The sequence below is a fragment of the Mytilus edulis genome, chromosome 14 (assembly GCF_963676685.1).
Source record: "Mytilus edulis chromosome 14, xbMytEdul2.2, whole genome shotgun sequence".
Taxonomy (NCBI): Eukaryota; Metazoa; Mollusca; class Bivalvia; order Mytilida; family Mytilidae; genus Mytilus; species Mytilus edulis.
In genome coordinates, this window is record NC_092357.1 from 35,351,672 (window position 1) to 35,373,584 (window position 21,913).

At 31.7% G+C, this 21,913-nt stretch overlaps 2 protein-coding genes across 2 annotated transcripts; both read right to left on the bottom strand.

Moving 5' to 3' along the window:
- Positions 1 to 2,586: 2,586 nt before the first annotated feature.
- Positions 2,587 to 4,266, bottom strand: LOC139504151 (uncharacterized). Its single transcript, XM_071294212.1, has one exon. It carries the CDS (start codon positions 4,264 to 4,266, stop codon positions 2,587 to 2,589), a length of 1,680 nt encoding a protein of 559 aa, XP_071150313.1.
- A 10,041-nt stretch (positions 4,267 to 14,307) lies between these two features.
- LOC139504152 (toll-like receptor 2 type-2) lies at positions 14,308 to 16,167 on the bottom strand. Its single transcript, XM_071294213.1, has one exon. It carries the CDS (start codon positions 16,165 to 16,167, stop codon positions 14,308 to 14,310), a length of 1,860 nt encoding a protein of 619 aa, XP_071150314.1.
- Between the last annotated feature and the right edge of the window lie 5,746 nt (positions 16,168 to 21,913).

The following is a 21,913-nucleotide window of genomic DNA, read 5'->3' on the forward strand; positions in this document are numbered from 1 at the left end:
GTAGCTAGTGCCCATTTAAAGTCATAATAAACGAGTGACCGGTGAAAAATAATGCTATTCCAATTCTTGAACCGATGCATATAAACATCATAAACTTAGTCTTCTGTGCACGTTTTATAATTTTTTTCGCATATATTACGTATATTTTTTTTTCTCAATCGGTCAGTATTGTTGTGAAAATATCACTCGGTAGAAAGTCACATAGTATCCATGAAATAAACTTTGACAAGGTTCAAGAAAACCTGCCATGAAAATCAAAAGCAACATAATCATAAGGTTGGATGTTGTATGACTCGACCCCTCAAGATGCGGCTTTCCAATCCCACACAAAATAACATGCATGAGTGTAGGCAACAACGTGTTTGATAAATAAACTTGCCCATTATTTGAACAGACTTAAAATGTAACCAAATGAATGAACCACGAGGTCACGTTAGAATGTACCTGATGTACCGACAAACCAAGTTCTATGGTTTATCTGGTCATGCGAACTTATTTTAATCATGCATTCAGAGGGTAATTCAAAATCAAACATGTTAATTGTTTTTCAAGGTCTGGGCTCCTGACGTGTAGTACCCATTAAACTTCTTGTGTATATCGCTTCAATTTAAACACATCTTAAATGTGTTGTGATTAATATTGAGATACAAAACTTCAAATCGAAATTTGCAATAAGTAATCTTTGTTTCTAATCACATTCATTTTTATTTACACAAAAATGAAAACCATCCAAACTTGGGAAAACGATCTACAAAACACGACATAGAAAACTGAGCAACACGACCCCATATGAAAACTGTGATCTCGTGTCTCCTGAAAGATAACTAGATCCTGCTCCATATTGTCTTGCTTTAGCGATTTTTTTTATGGTGTGACAAGACGATCAACAAAGACAGGAGGATGCGGCTGTGACTCAGTGACTGCCAGAAATGAACGCATTTGTGTGAGTGAATCTTTAGTTTTCTGTGTATTGTGGTTTGGACTTGCTTGTTTTTTTGTCGGTTTCCTTTTTTGGCAATTGTGTTGACTTTTAGTTTCTTATTGGCATCTCTTCCTTCTTTTTTCACTGCTAAAAAAATAATTATCAATTAAGATTTGCATTCTTTGTTAATCATTCTGATATTTGTTGTCGACTTTAGAAAACCTAACACTGTCAATATTCCAAGAATTTCACCGATTGTAATTTAACATATTCCAGTTGCTCTTATGTGACCGAATACCATAATGTCCTTCCATAGAGAAGATAATCCGTCGAAATAGTATAAACTAACGATTTTATAAAGTTTTACTACACTAACATTTATGATCCCCCCAAAAATGACGTCATGGTCAGATAGACCAAGCCGGAAATACATGTAAACCTTTAATACAATCATTGCATTCACAGAATATATATGACATATTGCTTACAGTGTAACAGATATAGAACAAGCCATACAAATTCTATATAGACCACTGAACTATGAAAATGAAGTCAAAATCAGATGAACCCTGCCAGAGAGACACCGGGCTTAAAATCAATACACACATCAGGTATAGATGACCTTTCGCTAATAGTATCTATGAAACCAAGTTATCTAGGAAAATTGAACATTGACCAATGAACCATAAAAAATTAGATGAAGATCAGATGATACCTGCAAGACAGACGTTTACACCTCATCATTCCATACATTAAATATAGTTGACCTACTGATTGAAGGCTAAGAAAAAACATACAAAAACATTAAAACGTAACATTGATCCTTCAAAATGAGGTCAAGATTAAGTAAAACATGCCAGACTGACATATACATATACTTCGTAAAATATTTTCATACACCAAATATCAAAGTTGACCTATTGCAAACAATATTAGAAAAAACAGTCAAAAACACAGAAATTTAACTTGAGCATTGAACCGTGAAAATGAAGGCATGGTCAAATAAAACTTACCAGAATGATATGTCCCGTAGTTAACCAACTTTAAATTAAAGCTTGTAAAAAATATATGCATTTATCATATATGAAGCTCCATAAAGGAGTAGGTTCAGTAAGACCCTTTTTTGGCCCCAAAATATAGCAGTTTAAGAAAATTGTGAAAATGCAATCTTTACGCTATATTTTGGAAAGTAAAATGCTTCTGCTACATAAATATGAACTGTTTTTGACAATACAATGCACAACTATCGCGTTCTAGCATCATTAAGTCATGCTAAATTACTGAAATCTTCAAATAATAATATTGAATTGTAAGTTGTATTTGATGATAATACAAAACATATATAAAGGTTGAAGATGAACACGGATGCGGCCAATTTCATTTTAAAAGTGGCGTTTTTTTGTTTTTCATATCTAAGCTTGAATCAGTGAGTTTTTAATGACTAAATCAGTTAAAATCTTTCACATTAACTAATCGAATAAATTGAAATAGACACTTAAGTGTTTAAAAAGTGTCCAAAAACTTTCGTTAGATGAACCTGAAATTTGAGGCCAAAAACGGCCCTTACCGGACCTACTCCTTTGCATATTTTTTTGTCATAGTGAATGCATTGTATATCATCTTGTTTTAGTTCACAGGAAACTCATGTAAAAAATTGAAAAGTGTTAAACTAATTTGTACATCATAACAAATCCCTTTTCATTGCATATTAGTAAAGTTCTCGTATGCTTGTCATAGAATATAGCATTTGAACAATATAATCCGTCCGATTTTGTCAGTAATGTCTTATTTTCCTTTCCATCGTGTTGTATTATTATTAGGTTATTAGAAATATAGTCTACAACATACGCGTTATTGTAATTGTCTACTGTTACACAGGTCGGAATTCGAAGGCAGTCACAATGAAGCTGCCATAATTCTTCCCCATTTAAACTACAGCAATGCACTTTGTTGCTTTTGTAATCTGTGTAGTATATCTTATCTTTGCTAGTTGTGATGTGAAGAACAGTATTAGATGCTATTTTCAATATTTTCAGTTGCGTTCCTGATAGATCCAGAACATGTACAGTATCGTAACCACTTACTACGTACAGTCTCCCATTCTCGTGAGATACTCCCATGCAACTATTTTGTAATCTGATTATCTTTTCAACTTTGAAAGTACTGTTATTCATTATTTCTAAGATTGCTGCATCTCCGTACGTCACAACAATACGACTTAGATCTATCACGGCAATATCATACGGTTTACTATAGACTGGAATGTTACGGATATGTTGTCCTGCACCACTGTACTCTATTAAAATATTTGCGCTTGTGTTACACGCCATACATAAATTACCATTTGGTAATATAATGCATCCTGTTATATTCATTTCCTTCATGTTCTGCATTTGAAATGTTTTGATTGGGTGAAGTTTTATGTTCGATATATTTCTTGATGTTTTGTCGTTAATCCCAATCTGAGCCTGATCGATTTTTGGGTCTGTGAAATATAATTTGGCGTCGAATTCCGACACCTTTATTTGTCCAAACTCTTCAACATTGTTTGATAAATCAGTGATAATACTATGCATAGATACTTTAAATTCATAATCTTTGGTAGCACATATTTCACTCTTGATGGATTCTATCTCGTTATTGATCCGCCTATTGATTTGACGCGTTCCTAAAAATACTTGTATATCAGATGAAAATTGTTTCATATGTCTTGTTTGTTCTCTTAGATTGTTGAGCATTTCTTCCATTGATTTAAGATTCTTAAGGAATATGTTATATTTTGATTTACAACTGTCAGCTGTTTCTCTTAGTTCGCGTAACAACTTTTCCTCCAGCTTGTCAAGGTGGAGATTTACTTTTGTCCGCGTTTCAAGTATCATGTTTTTAACCGTTAATTCCTGTTTTTCCAAATCATTCGTGGCAGATTCCCGATTTATAATACATTTTGTCACATTTAGCAGTGTCGTTTCAATTGCATCTTCAAGGTCAGATAAAGCAGTAGATTGCCTTGCATTTGACAAAGCAACGCTTATCGGTATTACTTCAGAACATGCCTTGTGTTTTGACGGGACACAAACAACACAGAGGACTTCGTCGTGACTTTTACAGAACCACTCAAAGTTTTCTCCATGATGCTCACAGAATTGAGAGATTGAAATATTTTCAATCTTTCGATAATCATCTATTGAAATAACCTTATGGTTTCTTAATATTTTGCTTTTTCTGTGAGAGTTTCCACAATCTTCACATAACCCTTCTTCACAGTTAGTACACCATTTCCCTGCATTCTTTGTGACATCATCAAACATACACGGACCACAGGGTACATGTTTTTCTGAAGCCATTGCATTTTCCTAAAATATATAACAATACAATTTTTATTTCATATAACCCAGTCTCTATTTAAACTTTTTAATGTAGAGAAAAATCTTTCAAACTAAATGTCAAATATTTTTGTCGATTTGATCTCTTAAGATAAGATTTATTGACATAAAAACGTATACAGCTAGGAATGTTTTCCCTTTTCCCGAAAAGTGTGTATTGCAAATCTTCCCAAAAGAATATTAAATCCAAGGTTATTACAGTAGAGAATGTTATCAAGCGATTCAAAATTAATACCGATGCGGAACTGGGTCTGTCACAGTTTTCTTAATCCTTTTGCAGCAGCTTTTCTACCAACTAAAATGAACAGCGAGGGAGAAAAATAAACTGACTTTACTGCATTTTTTTTATGTACATTTTGTTAATTTTAAAATATGAAGGTTGAGATATCAAATCCCTATATGACAATACATGTACCTCATTTTGCTTGTATCAAGAAAGAAACATATGCAGAGGTTGTCTTATATCATACATTACTGATTTCGTTTTTATGAGAATATTATTTCAGTGGCAGAACCTTCGATGTTTCTATTAAATTTATACACAATTTTCATATAGACCATATATGATTTGGACCTTTACATATTTTGTAGACAGCTGTAGTTGCCCTCTACATGTCCTTTTGTTCATATTAATATCAAAAAGATATAAACAGTAATAATAAGTGTGAAGATATATTGCCAGCGGGAAAAAAAAACAGCAGAGTAGATATATTTATCTATCTTTAGTGCCTAGATTTGGCATTGCACGATATTTGGTGGTGAAATCTGCTTCCATAATGACTATTGAACAATATACAGACAAAGTTAATCTGTAAAACGATGTGTTTTTTCCATGCAATAAAAATCATCACGCATGGTCGTCTTTTTACGTTACGTGTGTAGTTATTAGAAAGCAATAACTTTTGGCGTCTCTTAAACTCGAATTTTGACAAAGGAAGATCAGCGAAGAATTGAAACCAAAAAAAGAACCTCATGTTGATTTTTCGAGGTGCTTTATACATAGATACAAAATAAATACTGTTAACGTGTACGTTAGTGTGTAGATATGGCTGAGTCAAACTGAGTCCATGTCATCTCAAAGAAAATCCTGAAAACCATTCACTTCAAGTGAAGAAATGCAATAGGTGAAAAAGAACAGTGTGTGATTAAGAATAGAATGTTTAAAATAATTAAATCAAGGTGTTGAGGAGAGGACCACATCTAGAGACTGACAGACGAACGAACGGGTCAACAGACTCTCTAATCACTATTCAACGCCGGTAGAATAAACTTTAAAAAAGTTGTGGACTGTATGCTTTTGAAGCTCCTCATGTACTTGTCAGCACAACAACCAACGTTACGTAGGCAAACACAACATACTGTCAACAAAGGCGCTTTTTTCAGGAAAGGACTACTTTTACATACGTACCAAATACTCTTATCACAGATACCAAGAATACATTTTGTTTTTACGCCAGACACACGTTTCGTCTAAAAAAGACTCATCAGTCACGCTCGAATTAAAAAAAGTTAAAAAGGCCTAAATGAAGTACGAAGTTTGAAGAGCATTGATGACCAAAATTCCTAAAAGTTTTGCCAAATACAACTAAAGTAATCTATTCCTGAGAACTGAAGTGTGTGCATTGGTGGTCTAACAGTTGGCAGGTGGAGATTTACTGTGGTACTGGTGCTACACTGAAAAGGGTGTGGCTTATTTCATAAATATATGTGGTTCACGGTAGAGAATGTTTGATGTTATTATGATTGTGTTTAGCACGCTATTACTTTAAATATATCAGTCGTCAAAATCCGTATAAAAAGAATTGCGACATATTGATAAAAACAAAATCATTCGAATGAAGTTGATTATATAATACAGCAATTCCCAATATTACTTTCTCTTTTTTATTTGCCTGTACCAAGTCAGGAATATGACAGTTGTTATCCATTCGTTTGATGTGTTTGGACTTTTGATTTTGCCTTTTGATTTTTGATTTTCCTTTTTGAATTTTCCTCGGAGTTCAGTATTTTTGTGTTTTTACTTTTTATTAACACTTAAACACTGAGTGGTTATCTATTGATATTATTAACAATAACAAAAAAAATATTATACATGTACGAAGTTAAACTTTACCTACTATTCTGTTACCAGCTATATCTATCACGTATATTTGTGGAGACACATTTCTTAACCTTGTTTATCACACATAGTTTGTATAAAGTCCAGTGACTCGATATGAATACAATAAAAAGCGCGATATTTTGAACTGTTTAAAAGTGTCGGCTCAACACAAAGCTTGATATGTACCTATCTTATGTTTTTGTTGGGAATTAATTTTATAATAGATTTTGTTCCTGACAATGACTTGACCATCGATTCAAAAAATAAAATCGCTTCCTTGATAACCAGAACAAAAAGCATCACATTAATGCAAAATAACTTAAATTTTAATGAAAAGTTCAAAAATCCCAGTGTTTCACGTTAAGTTTTCTTTATGTCTCGGCCTACATGTAGCTACTATAACTGACTACAAGGAATATTGATGTTTGCTTTGTCGAAGGCATCACTGTAGCTCTATTTCATAATAGTAATACAAATTTTCTACAACTGTATTTACAGATTTAGTTGATTTTTGTTTCATTGGCAATCCTACCACATCGCCTCATTTTAGATCACTAAGCCTTAAGGACCAAGACAGATCTTTGTCGTTGTTATCGTCAACTCTACAAAAATGTTCTCCGTTGAAACTACTAGGCTCAATTTAACCTAAATTAGCTACAATCACCATTAGCATGTTTACGGTACCTAAAGTGGGAAACAAATTATCCGATGGCCCTTCTTGCAAAACAACATGACCGAAATGTCTAAAAACAAAACATAGAGGTTGAATGCAAGTTCTGTCTTTTATCTTAAATGCCGCAATAAAAAGAGAAAATATGATCGAATCAGAATGGTTCAGAATAATGTCCCCTTCCTATTGTCATGTTAAATCAAAACTGTCAAAAAATTCTCTCAGGGAGTAATTGCCATTTAATGACGAATATTTGATTATTTTCATGCCCTTTTTTGCCTATCATCTTAACAATGAAGATGCATAAAGAATAATACATGGCAAAATCCGTATCACATGCCGTATCATCAACAGTAGCAAAGCAGGTTTTAAAACCATACATTGGTATCGCAAATTTTGGTATTACAGAACACAAACAGTATATGTATCAAATGTTCATTGAGAGCAGCATTCGTGAATTTCGTTTGATGATTATGAAATTTAGCCCACCAAAAAAAATGTATACCCTTCTAATTACCAAACTAACCGTATCGATCATTGGCATTACTCGTTGCATAAGATAATTCTTGTTATTTGAGGGTTTGTGTTAGTGATCTTTAGTTTTCTGTGTAGTGTGTTATGGATTTGCATGTCTGTTTAGTCAGTTTCTTTTTTTTGGCAATTGTATTATCTGTTTTCTTATTCACTGGTATTAAAGAGATAATAGTAACTGCAATTACGACTATCCCAATATGGCGACGGTAGATATAGGTAAAATCTTTACACTCGTTTTTCTTAAATGTAGCATGTTTTTGTCAATAGTTACTCAGCTGCAAGGTTTATCTATACCATTACATCATATTTGAATCGTAACGGTGCACTGGAATTGTCTAAGAGCTGTGAAAATAGCCGTTGAAAAATTCGGGATGATAATCGTAACTCCATGGTATTTTTCTTCTTTGATAATCGTAATTTTCTTTATATGATAATAGTAACTGAAACATAATAAATGTGTCTTTCAGCATTTCAATGGTATTTTGTGTGTTAAAAATGTAAATGCCCAGTTAAACGATGACATTAACGCATATAAAAATAAATGAAGAAACTTACAGGTTAATATCTAGGATAAATTTACCTATATATCTCTAATTGATGAGAAAAAGGATGGATTAGCTATATCCCATATTCCAAAAGTGCAATCCTTTCAATTCTTTGCTGAAAATGAAAGTCACGAATACCACATTTTCATATGTCAAAAAAGATATATGCCTGTTTCATTGATTTCAGGAAGGCATTCGATACAAATTGTCTTATTACAACATAGATGGTCCCTTTTTTTAGTATAATGAAATAAAGATATGTATAAAGAGGTTTTGTACTTGGTAAAGATCTCGGAAGGTATCACTGATTTTTTTAATTCCTCAGTTGGGGTAAAACAAGGGTGTATTTTAAGCACTACATTATTTTCTTTATATATTAATGATTTACCTTCTATTTTTGACTCAACATGTGAACCACCCAAGTTAAATGATAATGATATATCATATCTGCTATACGCTGATGATTAAGTTCTTATCAATAAATTCAGCCGTCCATATTTTTCCTTTGGATTCACTTTTTTCTATTTTATACTGATATATGATTTTAAAAATTAAATTCAAATGTTTTGATCAAATTCCCATGTACATGTATTTTAGGACGTTTCTTTAAACAGTGTGGATGGTAAAGGATCTAGAATAGTTTATTGTTACTATTGTTTATTATCACTTTTGTTTTTTGTTACTTTTGTTTATTGTTACTTTTGTTTATTGTTACTTTTATTTTTTGTTTTTATTAGCCTTACCTATAGTCTTACGAAGCATTTGACAGACGAAAAAAAACCCACAAATATGCATATTGATAAATTACATCAAAGGGCCAAACATGTAGATTATAACAGTCGGAACTGGTTTAATTACAAAGATTTTTATAGATTTTAAAACAAATATTTTGTGCTTCAGAAAAATGCATGAAAATTAGGAAAGGCTAATTTATGTTTTCATTTAATAGAAAAGTACTAATTATATGGCAAGTATGCAAATACAAAAATGTTCCTTGTTTAGTACCTTCAATATTTTTCTCTACAATATCTTCCATGCATATGTATGCAGCATACTTTTCATATACCGAGTATTTATGAATTTTTAATAAGTTTGTTTCTAATTTTGCGGAATATGCGTTATTTTATTCTCATCTTTGCAGTCATTCTTTGAATAAGTATTTCTTGTAAGAAAATTTAAAGCTACATCAATTTTATTTTTTGATTTTCGGGCTTTTGGCCAAACTATAAAAGAACACAAATCCATGTTTGTCAATGAACTCCACGTTACTTAATTTCATAATACACAAAGAATCCCATTTAGGGCCAAACATTCTCTAGTCTTATATAGCATTAAATGTTTTAAGGATGTCATATTATCATAATTCAAAATTGAATTTGTGTTGTTTATAGTTTATATCTGAGATACTGAAATTTCAGTGACAGTCATGAAGTAGCTAATATGAATAAGAAGATGTGGTATGTTTGCCAATGAGACAACTTTCCACAAGAGACCAACATGACTCAGAAATTAACAAATATAGGTCACCGTACGGTCTTCAACAATGAACAAAGCCCATACCGCATAGTCAGCTATAAAAGAAATGACACTGTAAAACACTTTTCAAAGTTATCCCATGTTCATCATAACTTTTAAGTTGTGATATCATCCATGAAAAATGATCGAAGTGACATGAAAACTGTAGCCACTAATTTCTCGTCAAACGGTTTTTGACGAATACTAAATGTCTTTCCTACTTCGTTATGGCATATTAGGGTATGTTCTAGAATTAAATCAGCAGTGGCTTCCCGGGGGCAGAAATAGCACATATAACCACCTACAATAAAATAATTTAAACAATATTAACTATATTTACTATTTACTTCAGGATAAATTATTTTTTGTTTACTGTCTTAATCAGAAATCTGATGTAAGGTGACACATGCGTGTCGCCTGACAATTATTGTCACGTATCATAATTTCCATCGCTCATTCACATATTTTGTGGCATACCTAGTTCAATAAATTTCTGTATATTAACAAAGTTCGTGTTTTCCCATTTCCAAATTTCTTGAAGCTTATTCACCCTTCCAATTTTATAATATACTAGTATGTAGCTGTTTTCATAAGAACAATTAATTATATATGCATAAAAAGAAATGCCATAAGATGTTGGGACGTTTCGTAAATAATTCATCGCCATAATTTCATAATATGCTATCAGATATACGTTTTTAGTGTCAATATCAATAAAACAGTTTCCAGTTACGATTATCTTTTTTATTTTTAAATACCATAATTACGATTATCTTTTTTCCGAGTTACGATTATCATCCCGAATTTTTCAACGGCTATTTTCAAAGCGCTTATACAATTCCAGTGCACCGTTACGATTCAAATATGATGAAATGGTATAGATAAACCTTGCAGCTGAGTAACTGTTGACAAAAACATGCTACATTTAAGAAAAATGAGTGTAAAGATTTTACCTATATCTACCGTCGCCATATTGGGATAATCGTAATTGCAGTTACGATTATCTCTTTAATACCAGTGTTATTGGTATCTCTTCCAGCTTTTTCATTATTAGAAAACAACTTTAATCAATTCAGATTTGCATTCTTTGTTTATCATGCTGATAACTTGTTCGCATTTTTTTTTTTGCTAGCAGAGATTTTACAATGTATATAAACAGTAAGAGCAACTAAAGCAGTAAAATTCAGCTTATCCGAGCTAGTTGGGGGAAAATAACTGTTCCGATAATTTCGTCGACTATAGAAAACTTAGCACAGCTAATTTTCTAAAAGTTACAACGAACTTTAATTACTGATTCCATTTGCTTTCATGTGAACGAGTACCAGAATGTCCTTTCATAGAGAAGACAATGCGTCGATTTTTGAAATCAGCAGCGATATGTAAATAGTCTATTCAGTGATTTCCCGTCCACATCCTTAGTCCACTGCATATTTAAATAATCACTTTTTGAATGCTTCAATAAGTTTCTAAGACCACATTCTGTTGTTTGTTTTTATTTATTTTGACAGTTTTAAACGTCTTGACAATGGTCTGTCACTATTTTTGAAATGACAAGAAACAAAAAAGGTGATACAAGTCGTATTTATGTAAACATTTGTGGTTAACATATCTTAAATGCGTTGTTATAAAACTTGACAAGAGATGAAGCCAGCTTTATAATAAGATACCCCCATCAATAAAACTTTCATAGAAATTACAATCTCTGGTAAATCGTATCAAACATGTCAAATGAGACGGATACTTTATTTCAGACAAGCAAAATACAGATGGAATATTTGCTATTGTAAAAATTCGAGACATTCTTTAAAAAGAAAAAAAAACCACCATTGTCAAAAAGAAAAAAAAAACACCATTGTCAAAAAGAAAATTGAAGAACAGCCAAGCAAATAATTTACAAAAGATAACTCAAATCTGTAAAATGAGCAACATGAATCCAATCAAATTCTAAAGATGATCTCAAGTGATTCTGGCTCACTAGTGACACCCACTCAGTTAATTTTGCAATTAGTAGTAATTTTCGATTTCAAAGGTGTATATCCTCGTAGAAAACAAAGTTGTTACTGTGGTGTTTATTTTATTTAGACATCATGTCCTGAACATGCATGAAGTACTAACCACTGGAAAAAAAACCTCATTATAGATAACAGAATTAAATTTTGTATTTACGCCAGACGCGCGTTTCGTCTACAAAAGACTCATCAGTGACGCTCGAATCCAAAAAATTAAAATGGCCATAAATTTGCTTTCATAATTTGATCACCCGTTGCATAAATACCATCTTAAGTTTAGTTTTCTATTATGTGTGGAATGCATGTTTCGGTATTTCAGTCCATTTTGATATTGTTTTTCTTAAGTATATATATATTTGAACAGTTCTAATATTGTTTACTACTTCTATGCTTCAATAAATTTTGTTTTGGTAAGGTATCAAATACTTATTTATCTTTTTAGTGATGAACCTAATTGTTTTTTTTGGTCGGTTGAATTTAAACGCTATAGGTATATCACATAAAAGATACATCTTATTGAATAAATTAATCCTTTTATGCTTAAATAACATATATACGGAAGTGTACATATATTAATATCTCCAATGTTGCAGAAATAAATAAAGATTGAATACCATTGTGAGAGGGTATATCTTAAACCATATTTAATGAGATATACAAGTAATATTCCCACCAGGTATCACATAATCGGAAATCCGCGGGGTATTCGATTCTTGGGGTATGTTGTCCAACTTGTCACAAGTGCTAACGAGTGGTTGAATCTTTTTAATCAGATGATTAAAATTAATCATTTATGATTTATTTAATGACAACTTTCAACAGACTCTGATCAATTACGGGTCATTATAAAAAAAAGTGCAAATTTCGACGAGGTAATATTTAGAAAAGTGATGTCATTGTTTAAAACATTTAAATGTTTCCCGCTATTCTATAGAAGGGTAGCAACAATATACAGAAATATGCAATGGGAAAAATGAAGAGTTCCTTCAATTTTAACAATTTTAGGTCATCCTTTGATAGAATTGTGTCAATGGTCTTACCAATGTAAAGCATGCATTAAGGTACTAAATATATTGTTTAATATGAAACAACTGCTCCAATTTGTTGTTTAGGTTTAAATTTGCACTTAAACTGAATATATGTGAATTGTATAAGAGTAAATGATAATAATATTATTAATCCTTCGTACACGACCTAAAAACACTTTCATTTATGAATAAAAATAAAAAAAATGTCGCATTTTTATATATAACACCACTGACCCTTCAGTAACTCTAAAGACACAAAAGTATCACCATTGACATCACATTTCAAATTTTACCTTTATTTAGTACTGAACACAAAGCCAAGAACACCTAGCAAAAGAAAAAGATGAAAAAATAATTCTAAGGCTAAAATATCTCAAATTATATAACATCAATAACTAAAAATGTCAATAGTGTCATTGGTGTTACCAGCACACATCAGTTTGTAAAACTTTGTATATGTAATACATTATATTGTTAAAACATTGTTTAATAAGTATTGTTTTTCATAAATAATATGATGTTTCGCTTGTTAAGCATGAAAGAAACACAAAACAATGCTGATTGTCATGATATATTCACTGGTGTTACTAAACTGGTCAATGGTGTTATTTTATCAAAATGGTCTCACCATTGACAGTAACACCAATGATTTAAGGTGTATTTTAAGATTTAGTTACGAAATAAGTGCTCCATTCCCCTTTTCTATATGTTGTTACTGGTGCATGTTTCTATAATCAATATATTTCATAATTCAAAGTTCAGGAAATGTTTTCAAAAAATGATTTTTATAAGGGTACACCATGGACACGATTTTCAATTAGGATATAAGATTTTTTCACTAAATTTTCAACATAAATGTTTGTTTTCATTTGCATAACATTCTTACAGGTAACAGAAAGATAACTCTTACCCTACCAGTTACACCATTGCTTTAAAATATGAGACTTTTCCTTTTGGTGATTTGTTTTAATTATAAAACGAACATACACCTCCCAAATCATTAAAAAATTTTTGTATGTATCAAAATGCAACAAAAAGTGATAAATCCTAATAACAAATGGTATAAATAGTAGTCCTTTTAAGGTCTAAAAGGATTTATAGTAAAAAATAACAGCTGATTTTGGCTATATCCAAGGGTTTAAGAAAACATTAAGGATGTTTTTATAACAATTCATACTGTAAACTGTATATAGTGTATCACAAAACATTCATATCTAACATATGCAAGTGTTATTTTGATAAATTTTGATATATTTTCACGTCTTTTGACTTAAACATACCCAATAACATAGTTTTGCATGTGTTTTTTTTTATTTTGACCCTTACAAGAGACGACAATGTTCCCGGCGTTGAAATCGGATCAAGATTTTTCTTGCTCTCCGTCTGCGGTCTTGTGGTGCTTGCCCTGTGGTGTAACCCTCCGTTTTCGGACTTTCGGATCCCTCCACGGATTTCAGATGTGACACCTATAGTGTATATTCGACGGAGTTAATATCTTGCTTGTACCAGTAACTGTAAACAAATCTACAGAACGGCATATAACCACACAACCGCACATACACAGAAACATATGTACATATACTATACAGTATAATTGTTTTTAATTCCTTTGTTTTGTGTTATGTCGAAATGATATTGCATATTTCAGTTTGTCCCAAAATAATACATCTCCAATTTTAAGATAGGTATAAGAATTGAGACAACTTTTCAAATCAGGATCAATATTTTCCATAGTTACAGTATCCTTCAACACAATGATTAAATAAGGACCTTTGTCATGTAAACTTTTCCACAAAGCCGTTCGGAATTCCATCATACACCAATCACTCTTCAAGAACTCTTCGGAAACAATTAAGACGGTATGATGGCTGTTTTCAACACTGTTGAATATATTATCAGCTATGGTATAACCAATTATAAAATCTCTATGATGAAGACAGATTCTACATGCTTTCCCGGATTCCTCTGACTCCAGCTTTGGTAAAGCTGTACGTATAACCCAGTCGACATCTTTCTCGCTATAGGCAATGAACGCATCGTAATCTTTCTCTTCGTTTTTGTGCTTTCTGAATTGGCAAGCGAAGTTTATATTTAGCCGAGTAAATAAAATCACCTTGATCAGATTTCTAAAATAGATCGTCAACAAAATTATGACGAACAATGCTATTGCTATGATGCTAATTACAATTAATGGAAAATTTATTACAGTTTCCTGGTTACAGTTTAGTTCTTGAAAAGACAGACTCGACAGGTGACGGCCCCGGACGTTTAAGGGATTTGCACACTCTAGCGACCCTAGATAATCATAAGCTTTTGGCATAGTCTTTGTAGATAGATATTCCATTACTTCAATAATTCCACATTCACATAAGAACGGATTTTCACTGATGTCGACTTTCACAAATTCATGAGTGGAGAACGAGTCTATCATTCCTTTTGTTAATGTAGATATATTATTACGCCTTATATCTATTATTCCAACTGATGTTGTCTTTTTTACTGTCATTCCGTAATCTCGTATCATTGGAATGACCTTTATGTTATTATTTGAAAAGTCTACATATTCCATCGCTGGGAACCGTAGTCGCCAGCCCTGTAGTTTATAAATAGTGTCGTACATACCATTAGAAGAAAAATTCAAAATTTGAAGATTTTCTGCCATGTCTGTAAGTACGATCTTATTGACTTCATTTTTCTCTAATTCCTCCGTTCCACTGATTTCAAAAACCTCAAGGTTGTTGTACAAACAGGTTCTCTTCTGTATGTTAAAATAATGATTATAATTTGCCATTTCAGTTTCGAAGTCATACAAATGATAATTGGGAAAATCTTCAAATATCGCCTTTGTCCCCCTTCGAATTATGGAAAAAGCATTTTCCGGTCCACATTCTGCATCTCTTGTGATAGGGGAGTTGGCTCTTGACAGTGAGTCGTATAGTTCTTTCATTCTAAGAATAACTGTAACATTGTCTATTTGTAGATGTTTGATTGTGTCGGGAATGCTGTTTATCAATGGATTTTTGAATTCGGTTCTGTAATCCTTAATTTTGCAGTCCTTGATGTAAATACTATTAAGTTTGTCCGCTCTGAAAGGCCAGGGAAAGTGTATGACGCCATCATGACACGTGACGGATAAGTCAAATCTGATATTTGATGATACACGATCTGTAAAATTTCTAAATTCTGATAACTTTATACTAGAATTACCTTCAATGATACACACAATGTTAAAGTCGATATGACCAGTTTGTGATATATTACATAGCCGACTCCAGTTCTCCAGGATATCAAACTCGTTCAATACATCTGAAAAATTGGAAAATGTATCTTCGGAATTATTCTTCTGCTGTTGGTTTGTCAACAAATCCTTGTTATGTTCTGTTGTAGCGATGAAGATATTCAATGCAAGTCCTAGTCCAAGGAAATGATAAATATTTAGAAATATTAGATATTTTTGCATTCTGAACCGTTTTCCTTTAATGCAATATATATATTTGGGATACCGTATGTAAACTTACGATCTTATAAAATTATCAGAACCAGAAAGCAGAACGACTTTATTATTTTTTAGCGAATAGAATGCCCCAATTCATTTGTTTCCTTCTTTACATATAGATAAAGTATAAAAATAACTTATACGCAAAAATAAGGATATTGAAGTTGTAAACAAACTTAAAATAATAATAAATGAAAAGTTTACGGAACTTTATACTACCATTCACTTAAACATATTACACAGACAGTCGTAAATGTTTTCCGCAATTTTAGTTTTATCTGGAGTTATTATGATAAATAGGTAACATTTAAATAACATTATAAAAACATTAAAATACAACATAGCCAGTCGTATTAAACTTTAACATGTTCTTGTACTAGATTTTAAACGACCTACTTCCCTTTTATAGTAGTAAAGCTTCAAAAACTGATATAGTACGCCATTAATTTTAATCTTAAATTGTACTAGTAATATAATATATTATTGCACGGAAGTTTAAGGTTACTTTATGTATCATGAACTTGATTTACTTTACTATGTATCTATAGCTTTTCTTTACCAGCCCTTCCTTCTAGCTAGAGAAATATTGCAGTAAATCATTTTCAATAAATGAAAGTTGCTGTTCAGATTTTTCTCAAATAAGATTTTTTTAAAATATTTATGTTCATTCACTTCTTGCGAAGCCATAGCAAATGCCGAAAACTATCCAAAACGAAAACATTTAGTGGAAAAAATATAATAAGTTAAACTCTTTTACCACTTGTATCAAATAATTCCTTCGTTATATTCTGATGATTTACGATTATTTAATCGCAAATCAATCATTCGGAATTGACCGGACATTACATAAGGTGATAAAATTGAACTGATTGCTGATTAGTCACATCTTCTCCATTGCGCCATTCAAAATACAGGTTTCGCGAATGTCATTTGATCTTATGTGGAGAGTTGTCTCGGTTGACAAACAATCAGAAACTCGAGGAGAAACATATTAAACGATAAAATCTTTATCATACCCATGAACTGTTTGCGGTCTATTTGATTATTCCTTTGAATTCGAATTCCTCCCCTAGAGGGACACTCGGTGTTTTTTTGGTAAATTTTGTAAGTTTATATTATAAACCAAACATGTTCGTAAGCACCGCCATATCAAATTATGTGCGGTGTGAAGCTGATAAAACCGAACATCGGAAAAAACCGAACAAAATCTTAAGTCCCGAAGAGGTTCGGTTTAAGGTACCCGGCCCATAATTAGCAAATAAACAACAAGCAAAACAATTTACATTTTTATTAAGGATTTGAAGTAAGGGGGTCTAATAGTTTTTATTATGAAATAAAAATCCGCAAAATATTTGAGGTTAATAACAGAGCTGGGTTACATCGTGCCCCCTTTTGTATCCCCAAATGCCAAATAAGGGATTGAAATAGTATGTAATTTTAAGAAACCTATATAGTATAATTGACTAAATTATCTTTCAAAAGGAACCTTACATTTAACCTTGTCAAATTAATCTAATTTTTATTTTTGCTATTCTATTTTTAGAAATGTGTTATTGTTACTAATAATAGAAAAAGGGGAAAAGTCTCAAATTTGTCAATATTATATCATCACCAGTTCAAAAATAAATATATTAGCCGAGCATTCAAAATTGACAACTTTGCATGTTGTTCCATTCTAAAACTGTACCGATTTCGAGAAATTTTGATTTAAAATATCAAGGTCATAGTTTCTAAATGGAGACTGGATATCACAGTTCTGATGTTTTTCGGTATTGTTCATGTAAATCTTTAACAAAATCCAACATACTTCATATAAACTTATAATCAGAATAAACTCTGATAGGTATGGTATGTAAAGTTCAAAAGGTCAAAGGTCAAGGTCATTTTTTGTGCAAAAGTAAGTCGATAATCTCCTTTTTTGCTAAAGGTAAATCAACCTATTAGTGTCATAATATTCATTATCTTTGTTAATAATGACCATTTGGTGATATTCTAAACACCAAGGATTGGTTTCAACCTTAAGGGGTCAACAGGTCAAAGGTCAAGTAATTTGAGGAGCTAGAATTTGACAATGACCTCTTTTTTTATTAAATTTTCAAAAGTAAACTTACCTTTAGGTACTATATTTAGGTCTTTCCACCTTTCCGTGGAAAGACCTATTGGATTTCTTCTGATTATTAGGTCTTTCCACCTTTCCGTGGAAAGACCTATTGAATTTGTTCTGATTATTATTATTTTTTTTTTTTTTTCTTCCGCCTAAATTTTGTTCTTGCGTAGTATTGATGTTTCAAAAGATGTCGCTTAGATATTTGGAATATGATGTCGTATAGTTTATTCGCTTTAAAAATTTACAACTGCGTAACAAAATACTTTACGTTGTAAGAGTTATCTCCCCAAACACTGTTTTTCTTGTGGCCACTACTCCTTCGCAACCGTAAAAGATTACAACAAATTTATTTTACCAAATTGCTCGTTACATCTTAAAGATAAGGATATTCATTTGGACCGAAGCTTTATGAAGACTCCATATGAGAGTTATTCCCCCTTTTTCATTTGATTCAAGTAACATGCATTTCTAACTAGTAAACCTTAAGTGATAGAGACCTAGGGTCTTTAGATTTGAGGTCCTTGGTCCAAAAAAATAAAAATGAGGTCAAGGTCAAAGGTCAAGGTCATATTCTAAATTTTGATTTTGGCTTATTTTCACTTATTTTCAAATACCGTATGACATATCGACAAATAATTTTTCATAAATTGTTAGTTGCGACATGTCTTTACTTGTATACTTTGGTTAAAAGGGTGTGCAGACAATAAATGGGAGATTTTCCCCATCTTACATTTAGAATTACGCCTAAAGTTATATAACTCATTAACCAAACTTATTAAAGACATTGATTTAAGGTCCTTGGTTTGTGACCTTGAAATTGAGGTCAAGGTCATAGGTTAATAGGTCGTTCTAGATTTTGACCTTTGCTTTTATTTAAATTCATATAAATACATCATAAAGCCATAGGAACTAACATTTTAAACTGATTTTTCATATTTCAATATCAAAATAGATCTTTACTAGTGGAAAGACCTTCAATTGTTCTCTGAACAATTGGTTTTTAATTAGGTCTTTCCACCTTTCCGTGGAAAGACCTATTGAATTTGTTCTGATTATTATTATTATTATTTTTTTTTTTTTTTTTCTTCCGCCTAATTTTTTTTCTTGCGTATTATTGATGTTTCAAAAGATGTCGCTTAGATATTTGGAATATGGTATCGTATAGTTTATACGCTTTAAAAATTTACAACTGTGTAACAAAATACTTTACGTTGTAAGAGTTATCTCCCCAAACACTGTTTTTCTTGTGGCCACTACTCCTTCGCAACCGTTAAAGATTACGACAAATTTATTTTACCAAATTGCTCGTTACATCTTCAGGATTAGGATATTCATTTGGACCGAAGCTTTACGGAGACTCCATATGAGAGTTATTCCCCTTTTCCCTTAAATTAAGTGATATGCATTTCTAAATGGTAAACCATAAGTGATAAAGACATAGGGTCTTTAGATTTGGGGTCCTTGGTCCAAAATAATAAAAATGAGGTCAAGGTCAAAGGTCAAGGTCATATTCTAAATTTTGATTTTGGCTTATTTTCATTTATTTTCAAATACCTTATGACATATCGACAAATAATTTTTCATAAATTGTTAGTTGCGACATGTCCTTACTTGTATATTTTGGTTGAAAGGGTGCGCATACAATAAATTGGAGTTTTTGTCCATCTTACATTTAGAATTACGCGTAAAGTGGTATTACTCATTAACCAAACATATTAAAGACCTAGGGTCTTATGATTTAAGGTCCTTGATTTGTGAACTTGAAATTGAGGTCAAGGTCATAGGTTAATATGACGTTCTAGATTTTGACCTTTGCTTTAAATTCATATAAATACATCATACAGCCATAGGAACTAACATTTTAAACTGATTTTTAATATTTCAATATCAAAAAAGATCTTTTCTAGTGGAAAGACCTACAATTGTTCTCTGAACAATTGGTTTTTAATTATTATTATTTTTTTTTTTTTCTTCCGCCTAAATTTTTTTCTTGCGTAGTATTGATGTTTCAAAAGATGTCGCTTAAATATTTGGAATATGATGTCGTATAGTATATACGCTTTAAAAATTTACAACTGCGTAACAAAATACTTTACGTTGTAAGAGTTATCTCCCCAAACACTGTTTTTCTTGTGGCCACTACTCCTTCGCAACCGTAAAAGATTACGACAAATTTATTTTACCAAATTGCTCGTTACTTCTTCAGGATTAGGATATTCATGGACTGAAGTTATACGGAGACTCCATATGAGAGTTATTTCCCCTTATGCATTTGATATAAGTGATATGCGTTTCTAACTGGTAAACCATCAGTGATATAGGCCTAGGGTCTTTGGATTTAAGTTCCTTGGTCCCAAAAAATGAAAATAAGGTCAAGGTCAAAGGTCAAGGTCATATTCTAAATTTTGATTTTGGCTTATTTTCACTTATTTTCAACAACCATGAAAGATATTGACAAATTATTTTTACTAAATTGTGAGTTGCGACATGTTGTTACTTATAAATTTTGGTTGGAAGGGTGCGTAAACAATAAATGAGAGTTTTCGCCCATCTTATATTTGAAATCATGCCTGAAATGATATAACTCATTTACCATACATATTACAGACCTAGGGTCTTTTTATTTGAGGTTCTTGGATGGAGACCTTGAAATTGAGGTCAAGGTCAAAGGTTAATAGGACGTTCTAGATTTTGACCTTTGCTTTAAATTCATATTTATACATTATAAAGTCATAGGAACTGACATTTTAGATTGATTTTTAATATTTTGATAATAAAATAGATCTTTACTTGTGGAAAGACCTTCAATTGTTCTTTGAACAATTGGTTTTTAATTATTATTTTTTTTTTTTTTTCTTCCGCCTAATTTTTTTTCTTGCATAGTATTGTTGTTTAATAAGTTGTCGCTTAGATATTTGGAATATGATGTCGTATAGTTTATACGCTTTAAAAATTGACAACTGCGTAACAAAATACTTTATGTTGTAAGAGTTATCTCCCCAAACACTGTTTTTCTTGTGGCCACTACTCCTTCGCAACCGTAAAAAATTACGACAAATTTATTTTACCAAATTGCTCGTTACTTCTTCAGGATTAGGATATTCATTTCAACGGAAGCTATCCGGAGACTCCATATGAGAGTTATCCCCCCTTTTATATATGATATCAGTGATATGCATTTCTATCTCCCCAAACACTGTTTTTCTTGTGGCCACTACTCCTTCGCAACCGTAAAAGATTACGACAAATTTATTTTACCAAATTGCTCGTTTCATCCTCAGGATGTTCTGTTTTATTTTGACCGAAGCCGTATAGAGACTCCATATGAGAGTTAGTTCCCCTTTTGTATTTGAAATTTTGAAATGTATTTTAAACTGGAAAACCATAAGTGATAGAGACCTATGGTCTTTTGTTTTGAGATCATTGGTCCAAAAAAATGAAAATTAGGTAAAGATCAAAGGTCAAGGTCATATTCTAAATTTTGATTTTGGCCTATTTTCACTAATTTTCATTAACCTTATAAGATACCGACAAATTATTTTACTAAATTGTTAGTTGCGACATGTCGTAACTTATATATTTTGGTTAAAAGGGTGTGTAGAC

Bases quoted from the DNA above. Each gene is read 5' to 3' on its own strand.
- LOC139504151 (XM_071294212.1), bottom strand. From the start codon at position 4,266: ATGGCTTCAGAAAAACATGTACCCTGTGGTCCGTGTATGTTTGATGAT.
- LOC139504152 (XM_071294213.1), bottom strand. From the start codon at position 16,167: ATGCAAAAATATCTAATATTTCTAAATATTTATCATTTCCTTGGACTA.